This window comes from Nycticebus coucang, chromosome 21 (assembly GCF_027406575.1).
Source record: "Nycticebus coucang isolate mNycCou1 chromosome 21, mNycCou1.pri, whole genome shotgun sequence".
In the NCBI taxonomy this organism is placed as follows: domain Eukaryota; kingdom Metazoa; phylum Chordata; class Mammalia; order Primates; family Lorisidae; genus Nycticebus; species Nycticebus coucang.
In genome coordinates, this window is record NC_069800.1 from 14,749,446 (window position 1) to 14,765,165 (window position 15,720).

Genomic DNA, 15,720 nt, shown 5'->3' on the forward strand with positions numbered 1-15,720 from the left:
GCTCTTTCACCGGATGGGAATTATTTACATCCAAATGGACAAAAGTCTACGCGTGAACTGCTGCCCCCACAGAACTGCCAAGTAGCCGCTCAGGAGAAGGTCAGAGGCACAAGCACTGGACTGAGGAATATTTTTGGCCTATTTCAGAGTTTGGGATAATTTTTCTGACAATGATGCTTGGGTGTGGGGTGGCAGGAGTAGAAAGCAGCACAAAAGACAATGCTTAGGGGTGTGCGTGTGTGTGCATGTGCGTGCGTGTGTATGCGTGTGTGCTCATGGGTGTGTGCATATGCATGTTTGTGCGTGCGTGTGTGTGCGTGTGTGCGTGCATGTGTGCGTGTGTTTGTGCGTGCATGCGCGTGTGCATGTGTACATGCATGTGCGTGTGTGCACACACGTGTGTGTGCGTGCACATGTGTGCCCATGCAGGCACAGTGGGAGGGTGAATTCACTCATGCACTCATCTGGCCTTCCATTCTCTGACATCAGGACTCTGGGGACGCGCTGCTGAATTCCACCAACCCGCAAGAGCACTACTCAGAGTCACAGCCCCCGGCACTCAACAGAAACTGGGGCCAGTCCCTGGCCTGGCTCCGGCAGGCTGCATGCAGGGAAAGCTCTGGCTTGGCATCAGCTTCCCAGTCCGGACTCCTGGGAACCACTAACCTGCTCCTGTTAGCCCAGACCGGACAGGTTGTCAAGTGCCTGCAGCTGGAAGACATCAAATGAGCCAAAATCTGTGAGGGCACTTTGAAAGTCAGAGAATGTGGCATAAGTCTGAGGCTCTATCATCATTATTACATGGGCAGATGTGTAGGTGACAGGTGCCCTCCAGGCATATCAAAGACCTCGCACACCGGTGCCCGGGGAACACACGGCAGACACTCCCACTGCTTCCCGCCCTCGGCCCGCAGGATGGAGTTCTGGGCCTCACCAGTGGCAGACTGATTTGGCTACTGCCCCCCCTTCCCTTTCCCCTCTGGCCTTATTCTCAGCCCCCCTTCCCTGCCTACCAGCTGACCCCAGCTTTAACTGTCATGTCAGACACTTTCAGTAAGGGTTTTGCACCGCTCAGTGCCAAATCCACAAAGATATAATTCCAAACACAGGACTTTCCTTCAAAGTCCAGGCTGTTCTGGTAAGCTCTGTGTGGGATTTCTTACCGTGCATGGGAGGTCGCTGTCGAGCTCCCGGAACACGGACACCCAGTCATCCTGCTTGGCGACATTCCAGTTGGGGTAGTCCAGGAAGGTGGCCTGAGCCATGACCTCCTCCTTGTCACTGCAGAGAGTTATGGCAAGGTTTGCCTTTTCTCTGTGGAAAGTGAGTAGAATTGCAACTGTGAATAAAATTACTGAAAGTGAGATGAGGATGTGTCATTTTCCCCTCCCTTTTGAGGACGTGTCATTTTCCCCTCCCTTTGGCTACTGGAGTCTGACGTGTGATAATCTTCTGCAAAGTCGGGAATGATGCCCAGCAACTTTGGGAGTGGATTTCTCAGGACAACCAGTGCTATCATTGAAGTTTTCATTTTAAATCATGTTTCCCTGGGAAGATACTGTACCCATGATAGTAAGTGTCTAGAACTCTTCCCTGGGAGTCTGGCAGGGAAAAGACTGGACTGCACAGTTTTCCCCATCTGCTCCCTGTTGTCAAGGCCACAGTGTCGGGGGTCTGAACACACCTAGTGAGGGTGGCCAAAAGTCTCTCTTTGTCCAGGACAGAGGCGGGTACACAGGATATAGGACTTTCAGTGCTTAAAAAAGAAAAAGGAATTTCCTGGACAAACTGGCACTTGCGCACATCCCCTGCCCTGAGCCCTGGGTCCCTGAGCTAACTGATTCATACAGAGCCGGAGCATCTGAGATGCCACCTGATCCGCCTGCAGGAGTGGAGACTCGGAGGGGGCTTGTATAAGCTGCAGCAACCCAGAGAGTTCACAAAACCCCGGGAGGAGAGGCAGGCCGGCCAACTCTCACTGCAGAGGTTGTCACAGAGGGATGACACTGATGATCCACCCAGCAGCTACTCCGGCCCTTCCAGACAGCAAGAGCCATCACTTAGAGACAGCACATCGTTTACTACACCAAAGGCCATTCACACATAAACTTAAACGAAGTTTTCACTTTTTTAGCAATATGTACTTTTTTTATTAAATCATAGCTGTGTACATTAATATGATCATGGGGCACCAAACACTTAGTTCATAGACCGTTTAGCAATATGTATTCTATTGCTTATTGTTAAGTTGGAGGAAAAATGATTGAAATATTCTTTCAAAAAATGATGCAGGAGTTGCCCATTTTCCTTCTTGAGCAGAATAAGGCAGAAGAACACATAATTGAAGGAGGATGGGTAGAGATGATGGGGAAAATAATAAAAGGAAAACATTATTAGTACAGGCAAAAATGAGAAAATACAAGCAAGAAGAGAAAAAAAAATAGAAAAAAAATCAACTTTAATCCCCCCACCCACAGATAACCAACACTTTGGTTTCTATGTCTCTGGATTTCTCCGCTGTTGAGGGCAACTTTATGTTGAAATGCACTTGGTGTGTTTGAACGATGGAACCACACAAGCCGTGCTCTTGTAGCTGCTTTCTCCCACCTGATGGTCTATCATTCTATTAGTGCAGTTCACCAAACAGCAGACTCTCACATACACGCACTTCTCAAACTTCAATTTTTTTTCTTTAAATCAATTTAATTTTGGCTTAAGAAAGAATATTTTAATAGGAAATGGAAAATCAGTATCCCTTGCTATAAATAAAAGCTAACTGTAAAAATAAAGATACAACATTTAGAACAAAAATTTTTCATCACGTTCAGGAAATAGCACCCTGAGCATCGGTATGGCACCAGCTATACCAACACCTTTGGGGAATGGTGTGCTCAGGACATTGGCCACTGTCCCCTCTCTCAGCAAGTCATAGGCAGCCATGTCTGGTCACACCCTCAGCCCCAGGAGGATAAGCCAGGGGTGCAGCTGGCCCAGGGGTCCTGCCCAAGCACTGGCTATCAGTGAAAGGAGGAGCGGATTGTCCCTCTGGTTTCTAGAATACACACACGGGGGACCCTTTAGCAGGAGGATGTAGCTCTGTAAATTGTCACTGAAGCCCTGGACTCTCTCTCACCCCTGAGGCAGCTTCCTCCAGCTTTTGGGCTCCTGGGCTTCTCTGCTGAGAGTTCTCCCTCTAATTCAGATGAGAAGGTGGCCATGGCACAAGATCCCACACATGCCAGCACTGACAACAGTGCCAGGAGGACGAGATAGGCAGAAACTGGGGACAGGGCAGCCACCAAATCTTCAGGGAAGCACGTGACAATGTGTTCCTAGACTCCCAATTCAAACTTGGAATGCACTTGTCCATGGGAACCTCAGGATGGAGGTTGGGTTCTACAGTGCTATTAGCACAGTACCACACTCACAGACAATGCAGATTAAACAAGCTTGTGTGGGCTGGCCTGGGAAGCCAGCCATGAATTCTTTTGTTTCAGTGGGAAAACAGACCAGGATTTCCAAATAGCTGATCATAAAAATTAACTTCTGCAGCATTATCCTTTCGTGTATTTACTTTCTACCTCTTGTCACCTCTAAAGGACAGATAAAAATCTTCAAGGGAGAAGAAGGGAGAGATGGGGAAGAAAAATGCAGAACGAAGGCATATTTTTAAAACTTGGATTTTAAACTGTTCATAGTAGTAAGCCAAAGCCCAACTCAAAGAACCCTATTAATACAAATATTCCATACACAATAGACATGGTAGCTCTTTTCATTAGAGTGATTTCTCATTTATTCAGCCAGGTTAGGAAATTTTCCAAATACAATCAAAACTTATTTTCTGTAACTATACTTGATGGAAATATTGGCGAAACAATATCCCCCTTTTTGCTTAGTTTAACCAAAAAAGAGGAGCCCCCAGAGTTTCCCTGCACCCGTCGCACAGGGAACGGCACCCTGGGTGTGTGTTCCACCCACTCCCATTGCCGCTGGGTTATCTGCGTTCAACATGGGGGATTCTTTTAGCTTGTTCCCAACTCATGTGCTATGCCCATTCTCCTCATTTTCACCTTTAAGATCTAGCCAGATGGTCACGTGAGATCAGTTCTCTGTGACTGAGCAACCAGTCAATAAAAGAAAACAGACAAAAAGACCTAAAAAGAGCCATCATTTCTTTGAAATCCCTATAAAGTCAGTTCCTAAATCTTGGGGATGGACTGGCCAGGGGACAAGACTTACCTCATCTTAAAAACAAAAGACTACCTAGGCTTGGTAACAGCTGTTCTGGAAGCTCCAGGTCATTCCGAACATGTAAATTTATTTTTACATCTGAACATATGCTAGCTTCTAAGGTAGGTCACAACTTTTTCATTTATAAAGATCCCTTTTTAACATACATTTTTTTTTAGCTACTCCTCTCCAACATGATATAAATTATACTTTCATTTCTCTCAAATCAGAAATACAAACACATGATACACGTGAATCTGACGTACCCTCACAATCACTCCAAGACTCAACAGAAATATAAGCTTGCCTACTGAAATACCTGGCTGTTCAAAGGCCACTTTCAGGCAACTAGAATGTGACTGTGTATAGGACTTGAGAAAACAGATCTCGGTGAGCTTTTGGAGAATTTCTGTAGAAAGGCTCCAGCTGTAGCACACCCCACCTCTGCATTCCATCTTCTGCAGAGCCCATAAAAAGATTGGCTCTTAAAGCCTGAGAAAGAATCTGCGATCCCAGGGACAGTGGATCCTCTGCCTCCCATCAGGCTAGGCAGAGCTGACAGCCTTTGCCCACGTGGGATGTGACAGAAAGCAGGAAGATGGCACCTTCTTTGGGGTCTCAGCCAGGGGAAGGCTGAAGTTGCTGAGATGGGGAAGGTAAGAGGGGTTGGACTGAAGGTAGGGGAAGGGAAGATCATGCCAGGTTGTTCCAAGTATCAACGAGGTGTCCAAGGGGTGGGGGCCACCAGGAAGCTGGATGAATGAATTTGAATCCAGGAGATTCTGTCAATGATGTTGGATGTTTTCCATATTTATGTCATAATTTTACCCAGAATTGATTTTTTTTAATTTTGTATGATATCAGATTGGTCTTTACACTTTTCTTTTCCATGTGAATAATAAATTGTTCCAGCATCATTCATTGAATGGCACATCATTTTCCCACAGATCTGCACATGCTGGCCTCGGTCATCATCAAGATGTCATGGACATGTTGGTTTCTGGGATCTCCACCCCGGCCCACCCGTCTTTTGTCGATTGCATCACCACGCTGCCCTGATTGCACACCTGCAGCCATTCCTGAGCACGTCTTCCACCTTGTGATTATCCCGATCCTTCGCTTTCCCATATAAACTTAGACTCATATTACCAAGGTCAACAAATAATGCTGTTAGGATTTTGATTGGGTGGGGGCATTGACTCTGTAATGTTGAATCTGCCTATCCAAAACGTGGTATACCCATTGATTTACAGTAGTCCCCCTTATCCTATGTGGTCAACCATGGTCAGAAAACATAAAATGCAAAATTCCAGAAATAAACTGTTGGTAAGTGTTACAACATGGGCTGCTCTGAGAATGTGATGAAACCTTGCACTGTTTGCTCCAGCACGCCTGGACATGAACCAGGCCTCTGTCCAGTGGGCCCATGCTGTGCATCCTGCCACCCTTTCCTCCCCTCGTAGCCACCTTGGTGTTCAGATGGACCGTCTGGTATTACAGTGCTTGAGTTCAAGTCACTGTTACTTGACTTAATAATGGCCCCAAAGCACAACAGTAGTTATGCTGGTGATCTGGATATCCCCTCCCCCCCCCAAAAAAAAGGCCATAAAGTGCTTCTGTTAAGTGAAGAGGTGAAAATTCTCCACCTAATAAGGAAAAAATTGTAAGCTGAGGTTGCTAAGATCTACAATAAGAACAAATCTTCAATCTGTGAAATTATGAAGCTGGAAAAAGAAATCCATGCCATTTTTTTTGAACCACCTCAAACTGCAAAGTTATGGCTACAGTGCAGGATAAGTGCTTAGTTAATATGAAAAGGCTTTAAATGGGCAACTGGTTGTGGTCCTTCCCTTGCTTCAGGCATCTTCTGGGGAGTTTGGAACAAATTCCGCTCATTTAAGGGGACTGCTGGATTTAGGTTTTCCTTAATGTCTTTCAATAATTAACAATTTACACCAAGATGGGCTTGGCGTTGTTTTGTCAGTTTTACCACTAGGTACTTTACATTTTTTTAGCATGAATATAAATAGTAAAATGTTTTCTGACTATTCATTACTAGAAATGAAAGTGCAATTAGTTTTTGTTTAATGATCTAATAACCAGCAACTTTAAACTTTTGCATTAATTCTAGCAATTTGTTTACATATTTCATCTAATTTTCTATAGAGAAAATATACCATCTACAAATAATGGCAATTTTTATTTCTTCCTTTCAAATCCTAATATATTTTATTTATTTTTCTTTGTTACCACAATAGCTAGAATCTCCAGTTCAATGTCAAACAGAAGCCATTACGAGACATCCTCATTCACTATTGTGAAAGAATTCTTTAATATTTTATCATTATTTATGGTATTTATAAAGATTTTGATAAATAGCTTTTGCATGTTATAGGAGTTCTCTTATATTCTCATTTTGTGATTACTAAGAATAAATGTTGAATTTGGTCAAATGTTTTTCCTTCGTTGATTGAGATGATTACATAGTTGTTTTTTCCTTTGAATTAGTCTAATCAATTTTCTAATATTAAACCAACTTTGAATTCCAAGATCAATTCACCTTGGTAATGATATATTATCTTTTTAGTTCATTACTAGACTCTTCTTCTAATGTTTTCATTTTTTTTTATTAAATCATAACTGTATACATTGATATGATCATGGGGCATCATACACTCGCTTCATAGACCATTTGACACATTTTTATCACAGTGGTTAACATAGCCTTTCCGGCGTTATCTCAGTTACTGTGAAAAAACCTTTACATTCTACATCTACCAAGTTTCGCAAATACCCCTGTAAGATGCACCACAGGTGTGATCCCACCAATCCCCCTCCCTCTACCCACCCCCCTTTTCCCACTTCTCCCTATTGTTAAGTTGTAACTGGGTTATAGCTTTCATGTGAGAGCCCCAAATTAGTTTCATAGTAGGGCTGAGTACATTGGGTACTTTTTCTTCCATTCTTGAGATACTTTACTAAGAAGAATATGTTCCAGCTCCATCCATGTAAACATGAAAGAGGTAAAGTCTCCATCTTTCTTTAAGGCTGCATAGTATTCCATGGTATACATATACCACAATTTATTAATTCATTCGTGGATCGATGGGCACTTGGGCTTTTTCCATGACTTAGCTATTATGAATTGGGCTGCAATAAACATTCTGGTACAAATATCTTTGTTATGTTGTGATTTTTGGTCTTCTGGGTATATGCCCAGCAGAGGAATTACAGGATTGAATGGCAGATCTATTTTTAGATCTCTGAGTGTTCTCCATATATCTTTCCAAAAGGAATGTATTAATTTGCATTCCCACCAGCAGTGCAGAAGTGTTCCCTTTTCTCCGCAACCACGCCAACATCTCTGGTCTTGAGGTTTTGTGATATAGGTTAGTCTCATTGGAGTTAGATGATATCTCAAGGTAGTTTTGATTTGCATTTCTCTGATGATTAAAGATGATGAGCATTTTTTCATATGTCTGAAGGCCGTGCGCCTGTCTTCTTCAGAGAAGTTTCTCTTCAAATCCCTTGCCCAGCCTGCGATGGGATCCCTTGTTTTTTTCTTGCTGATGCATTTGAGTTCTCTGTGGATTCTGGTTATTAAACCTTTGTCAGAGATATACCCTGCAAATATCTTCTCCCATTCTGAGGGCTGTCTGCTTGCTTTGCTTACTGTGTTCTTAGCTGTGCAGAAGCTTTTTAGTTTGATCAAGTCCCAGTAGTGTATTTTTGAAGCTGCTTCAATTGCCCGGGGGGTTCTCCTCATGAAATACTCACCCAGACCAATTTCTTCAAGGGTTTTCCCTGCATTCTCCTCTAGTATTTTTATAGTTTCATGTCTTAAGTTTAAATCTTTAATCCAATGAGAGTCTATCTTAGTTAATGGTGAAAGGTGTGGGTCCAATTTCAGTCTTCTGCAGGTTGCCAGCCAGTTCACCCAGCACCATTTGTTAAATAGGGAATCTTTTCCCCACTGGATGTTTTTAATTGGCTTGTCAAAAATCAAATAGCGGTAAGTAGCTGGATTCATCTCTTGGTTCTCTATTCTGTTCCAGATATCTACTTCTCTGTTTTTGTGCCAATACCATGCTCTTTTGATCACTATTGATTTGTAGTAAAGTCTGAGGTCTGGTAGTGTGATTCCTCCTGTTTTGTTTTTATTTCTGAGTAATGTCTTGGCTATTCGAGGTTTTTTCTGATTCCATATAAAACGAAGTAATGTTTTTTCAAGATCTTTAAAATATGACAGTGGAGCTTTAATAGGGAGTGCGTTGAAATTATATATTGCTTTGGTTAGTATGGTCATTTTGATAATGTTGATTCTTCCTAGCCATGAGCATGGTATGTTTTTCCATTTGTTAACATTTTCAGCTATTTCTTTTCTTAGAGTTTCATAGTTCTCTTTATAGAGATCTTTCATGTCTTTTGTTAGGTAATCTTCTAATGTTTTCTTTAGAACTTTTATATCTATGTTTATGAGCAAGATAATTTTCATTTCTCTTTCAATGTGAGATGGGCTGTTGACCTTCCTTTCTTGTTGCTCCTTTGTCTGATTTTTTAAAATTTATTTTTAATCATTATGGGTACATAATAGCTGTATGTATTTACAAAGTATGTGTGATGTTTTGAATAAGGCATATAATATGAATTAATCAAATCAGAGAAACCGGGGTATTCACCACCTCAGGCACTTACCATTTCCTTGTGTTAAGAACACGGCAATTCCACTCTATTATTTTAAAGTATACCTACCTCATTGATTATAGTCACTTTGTTGTGCTATCAAATATTGTTCATTCTATCTATCTAACTATATTTTTGCAACCATTAATCATACCCAATTTATTCCCCCTTCCTGTTACCCTTTCCAGCCTCTGGTAACCATCATTCTAGTCTGCCTCCATGAGACCAATTGTTTTTAATATTTAGCTCCTGCGTATGAGTGAAAACATGTGAGATTTGTCTTTCTGTGCTTGGCTTATTTCACTTAACATAATGCTCTCTGGTTCCATCTCCAAATCCTGTCATGTTGTTGCAAATGGCAGGATTTCATTCTCTTTATGGCCATATAATATTCTACCATATTAATGTACCACACTGTCTTTATCCATTCATCCCACTGATGGACACTTCAGTTGATTCTAAATCTTCAATATTGTGAGTGGTGCTGCAATAAACATGTGTGTGCAGATATCTTTTCAATATACTGAATTCCCTTCTTTTGGATATAAATATACCTAGCAGTGGAAAGATTCTGTAATAAAAACTAAAACATTGATGAAAGAAATTGAAGATGACATACTCACAAAAGATGTATGCTCATAGATTAGAAGAACCCATATTATTACAATGCCCACACTACCCAAAGCAATCACAGATTCAATGCAATCCTCATCAAAATACCAATGACATTCTTTACACAAGTGGAAAACATAATCCTAAAACTCATACGGAACGACAAAAGATCCAGAATAGCCAAAGCTGTCTTGAGCAAAAAGAACAAAACAGCAAGAATCATATCATCTAACTTCAAATTATACCACAGAGACGTACGTGCAGTAACCAAAACAGCACAGAACTAGCACAAAAACAAACACATAGCCCAAGGGAACAGCATAGAAAAAACAGAAATAAATCCACGCATCTAGTGAGCTTATCTTCCATAAAATTGCCAAGAACATACAGTGGAGAAAGGACACTCTCTTCCATCAGTGGTGCTGGGAAAACTGGATATCTATATGCAGAGTGAAAATAGACCCTTATTTCTTGCCATATATAAAAATAAAATAAAAATGGATTAAAATTTTCAATCTAAGACCTGAAATTATTACATGACTAAAAGAAAACATTGGGAAACACTTCAGGACATTGGTCTGGGCAAAGACATCTTGAGTAATAACCCTGAAGCTCAGGCAACCCAAGCAGAATTGGACGCATGGGATGGCACCATGCTTAAAAGCTTACACACAGCAAAGCAAAGAGACAGCCACAGAATGGGAGAAACATGAGCAAACTACCCATCTGAGAAGGGATTAGTAACTAGAATACACAGGAGCTCCAACTTGATAGGAAAAATAATTCAATTAAAAAATGGGTAAAGGGAGGCTGTGAATTACGTTTCTGCTCATCTTTGATCTGGTGGAGTTATTACCATGAGCAAAGCTCACCCTCCCAAACTGAAAAAATTTATGGACAAGAAGCTATAATTGAAATTAAATGGTGGAAGACATGTCCAAGGAATACTGCGGGGGTTTGATCCCTTTATGAATCTTGTGATAGATGAATGTGTGGAGATGGCAACTAGTGGGCAAAAAAACAACACTGGAATGGTGGTAAGATGAGGAAACAGTATCATCATGTTAGAAGCCTTGGAACGAGTATAAATGATGGCTGTTCTGCAGATAAATCCATGTCCCATCTCCAATGAGCCTGTTTTACCATGACGTCAAAATCGAGTCTTATACATTTTCATATTCAACTTTTTGTTAAATAAACTTTTCTAATAGTCAAGAAAAAAAATGGGCAAAGGATCTGACTAGACATTTCAGAAGGAGACACAGATGGTCAATGGGTTTGTGAAGAATGCTCTACAGCACTAGTCACCAGAGAAATGCAAACCACAACTGCGACCAGACATCATCTTACCCAGATAAAATGGCTTATCAAAAGTACAGGCAGTAAGGAATGCCAGCAAGAATGTGAAGAAACAGCCTCGTCCACTGTCGGTGGGAATGTAAGTTAGTGCAACCACTACAGGGCGCAGTAAGGAGGTTACTCAAAAAACTGAAAATGGAGCTACCAGATGTCCCGTGTCTGATTTTGATACCAACATTATGCTTGCCTCATAACGTTAGCTAGAAAGTATTGTCTGTCTTTCTGCTCCCAGGAAGCTTGATTTAATTGGGATGTAACGAATCCTTGAATGTTTGGTAGAAGAGCCTTGTAAAGGCAGATGTGTCTGCTATTTTATTGGTGGGAAGATTTAAAACTACTGATCCAATTTATTGGGTTTCCATTGCCCGTTATGTTTGTTGATTTTGAGAAAATTTATTTTCCTAGGAACCTATGTTTTAAAATTTATGACATGAAGTTTTTTATATAGGTTCCTGATCACCTCAAAATCCACAAAACTCTGAAAATTGGTAGCTTATCAGTTGGCAGCAAAATTGGACTTTTAAGTGATGTTACTGTATAGTCTTGACCCAATTTAGAAAATATTCTTACCTTTTTGTCACAGAAGTATCAATGTATGTGATTATGGGGAACTGCTCTAGCCCTTGCTAGAGGAGTTCAATATTTGATCGATAAATGGAATTAATTTCAAAAGTTCTGAAGCACTGTTCTTAGGGGATTTGGTTAAGGGATTGTGCATTTATAGTACCTTTTTATTAACTGTTCAATCATGGAAACTTCTGTAGTTACATCCTTGTCACATTCTTTTGACAGGTTTTCTTTCTCTTTTGATTAATCTTGTCAGAATCTTTTCCTTTCTTTAGCCTTTTTTAAAGAACTGAGATGGCTTTGCTTACTCTCTACCAGACGCTTGCTTTCTATTTCATTCATGTGTTCTCACCCTTTCTTTCCTTTATTCTGTTTTCCTTGAGTTGATTCTATAGTTTTTGTTCCAGCTTAGCGGTTAACTCAGACCATTTGTTTCAGACCTTTCTTATCTCCCACGATAAGCACTTAAGGATATAAGTTCCCTCTAAGACCTGCTATTTTGTTCATCTATTTCTGCATAACAAACCATCCCAAATGTAGTAACTGCTCTATTTGCTCCTGACTTCATGGGTAAGAAATTCTGATAGGGTGTAGTAGGGATATCTTTGGGGGCAAGAACGTCCAGACAGCTTCTTCATTCGCGTCTTGGGCCGAGGTTTGCTGGGAAGGTTGACCTGGGCTTTCCTTCTTGCCCTGGGATGGGCTCTGCAATGCTCCTCCACACAGCCACACCCCTCCCCTTTGTGATGTGGCTTTTCCAGGTGGTTTCTCCACATGGTCTTTCCAGCACAGTGGCCAGACTTCTTACATGGTGGCATAAGGCTCCAAGAGCACAAAATCTAAAGCTACCAAGCAAGGCTGAGATTAGGGTTAGGCCGGCAGGTCCAGGATTTCAAATACTGAGGGAAGTGCTGACTGTCGGGCTTGTGGAAGGCCAGAACCTGGGAGTGAGTGTGCCTCTCGCTTCTGCCAGGCTACTGTAAAGACTGGGCCTGGGACCAGGGCAGCCCTGTTTCTACCGGGTGAGTCACAGGCCGAGCCCAGATTTACCAGGTGGGGACTACAGCAGGGGAAGGATACAGAGACCTTGGGGAATACAGGGAAACACTGGATCCTCCACTGCAATAAAACTCCACACCTGACTCAGCTGCATTACACAAATTTAAATGTACATATTTTATACGTAATCTATTTATATTTATGTAAGTAGGTATATTTAATATATGATAGTATAATGTAGTTAATGTTATAATTATATATGTAATATACAATTAAATCTAATATATAATTATGTAATTAAACAAATTTAATATATAACTAAAATACATTAAAATATATTTTGTTTTCATTCAACTCTTACTATATTCCAATTTTTATTTTTATTTCTTTTTTGACCCATGAGTATTTATAATTGCATTTGAAAATATTCAAATATATGGGGGTTTCCTGGCTATCTTTTTGTTACTGATTTCTAACTCCATGGCACTATGTGGAAGAATGTGTTATGTATGATACTCAGCACTGAAATGTGTTGCATGAGCACTGAAGTTTATGGCCTAACAGATGATCTAACACAGTGGTTCTCAACCTTCCTAAGGCCGTGACCCACAGGTTGACAACTGCTGGTCCATGTATGTGACAAGGTTTTTTATTCTCCAATATCAGATACAGTATTCTATAGAGGTCCATTAGATCATGTTCTTTGATTGTGTAATTGCTGAAATCTTTTATATAGTCACTAATTTTTAGTAGCTTGATATCCCATCTACTAAGAGAGATATATTAAAATCCTCCATTCTGATGGTGAATATGTCTAGTTTATCTTTTGGTTCTAGTGATTTTTGCTTTATATATTTTGGGACTGTGTTAGGAGGAGCATATAAATTTAAAGCTGTCATAACTCCCTTGAGAACTAAACATTGTATCATTATATAGTGACCCTCTTTATTTGTAGTGACTGATGGTTTTTGCCCTAAAGTTTATGATGTCTGCTAATGTCATAGTAAAACCAGCTTCCTCCCCTTTTTCTGGATAATGTTTTGGCTGTCCTGTCTTTTTTCCCAATACTTTGGCTTTTAATATTTCTGTGACGTTATATTTTAGGTATGTCTCACAATTAAATGATTGTGTTTTGTTTTGAGCCAATCTGTTGATCTTAATCTTTTAACTGAAGAATTTTGTCCAAAAGCAATTATGATTACTGATATAGCTGAACTTTTTCTATCTTCTTCTTATGTGATTTTAATATAGCCTATGTTTTTTATTTCTTTTTTTTCTTCCCCCTTTCTTGCCCTTTTTTTAGATTCGGGGTTTGTTTTTGATTCCTCATGCCATTTTCCCTCTATAGATCAGCACCTTTAATCTCTTTATCTGGTTTTTTTTTAATGATTATCTTACCCACGTTAACATATATTCCTAACAAAGTCTTCACCTTCTGTTTTCAGTTATCAACTGATCATAAAGCATCCTAAAGCTCGGAGGCTTAAAGCAACAACTTACTGTTATCTTTCACAATTGTGTGGGTTGACTGGGTTTGACTGGGCAGTTTTTGTGTGGGATCTCTTACGTGACGGTAGTCAAACCGTGGCTACAAAGTCACCTGAAGGCTCAACGTCTAAAATGGCTCACTCACATGCATTGCAGCTGATGGTGGTTGTTGGCTGGGAGCTCAGCTGAGGCGATGGAATGAAGCACCTACATGTGGTCATGTGACTTGAGCTTTACCGATATGGTTCTCAGAGGATGCATTTCAAGAGACCCAATGGAAGTTGTAAGACTTCTGACAACTTGAAATTAGAGTATCACTCCTGCTGCTTTTCATTTGTTTCAAGGGCCAGCCCTAATTCAGTGTGAGAAGGGAGTGAACAAGTACATAAATAAGGGACTGAGCAAGGGTTCACCAGAGGGAGGGAGGGAGGGGAAACCTCTTTAACACACTACCTGTCACATTCTCCTCTTGAATAAAAATTGAAGATTACTCCCATTCTGGTCATGCTTCCCCCAATTTATATGTTGTATTTGTCCTGCATTTTAGCTTTAAAATATGATTTATATTTCACACATTAGTTATAATTATTGTCTTATACAAGTCATATTTTTTTCTTAGATTTATCCCCATTTTTGCCCATATTTTTCTTTACATTCCTTCTTGTATTTTGAGCTTTCCAGCTGAGATATTTTTCCTTCTTTGAGAGCATATTCTCAAGGATTTCCTTTATGCAGAGTCCAGAGATAAACTATCTCGGTTTGGGCAGAAAATGCAATCATTTCCCCCTAGGTCTTGAAAAATTGTTTTGCTGCATATATAATTCTAAATCATTACTTTCTCTAAAATCCTGAAGGTATTCTCCTGTCTTCTGGCTATCACTGTGGCTAGCATTAGTTCTTTGCAGATAATTTGCCTTTTCTCTGATTAATTTTCAGATCTCTTTAGCTGTGGTATTTTTCTTTTTCATTGCAGTGGATTTAGTTGCAGATTTAATCATGTATCTATCCTGTTTGGGATTCACTGAGTTTTCTGGATCTAAGAATTGGGGCTTCCCAACAATTCTGAAAAATTCTGGGCCATTCTCTCTTCAAATATTAACTCAGCCTTCCTGTTACCTCCTTCTAGAAGTCTAATGAGAGTAGGCCCCATGTTCTATTCGTATCTTTTGTTCCCCTTCGTGCTCAATTCTAGATAATTTATTGGCATTGATCCTCTAGCTCATTACTTATGTCTTCAACTGTGTCTATAATGATGTATAATTCCTCAGCTGCTTTTACCATCAATTATATTTTCATTTCTAGATGGTTTATTTTACTTTTGTTCGAACCTGCTTATTCACTTTTATGATCTTTTTATTCTTGGACCATCTTTTTAATCTTACCTTTTTGTTTTAGACATAGTAAATGCAGTTATATTTTTTGTATAACTTAATATTTAAAGTCTTTGAGAGCTTTGTTTTTATTGGTTCTCACTAACGGTACACATTTCCTTGTGTATTTATTATTTTTGACTGTAAGCTCATGTTCCTTAGAAACTCATCTGTGGCTATTACTGGAAGTCTGAGCTGAAGCTGTATCCCTTCAGAGCTGATTTGCATTTACTTCAGCCAGTCTCCTGACACACTATTAACCTGTGGCCATTTTTAATTAAATTCTCCACTTGATGGTTTTGGGGACCATGCCAATAATTAACATGGATCTCAAATCAGCATGTGCTCATGAATTCTCAGGAGAGATTTTATCCCCCCTCCACTCCATGCTGTTCATTTTTATTTAGTGGGT

General features: G+C 40.2%; 1 protein-coding gene and 1 pseudogene across 1 annotated transcript in view; one reads left to right on the plus strand and one right to left on the minus strand.

Annotated features, from left to right (window-relative positions):
* The window catches only part of CFAP61 (cilia and flagella associated protein 61), a 367,994-nt gene that overhangs the window by 345,156 nt on the left and 7,118 nt on the right, over positions 1–15,720 (minus strand). Inside the window, exon 3 of the mRNA XM_053574251.1 lies at positions 1,164–1,314. Coding sequence (XP_053430226.1) covers positions 1,164–1,314 — 151 coding nt within the window. The remainder of the gene's footprint in view (positions 1–1,163; positions 1,315–15,720) is intronic.
* On the plus strand, positions 10,383–10,613 carry LOC128573813 (small nuclear ribonucleoprotein G-like; annotated as a pseudogene).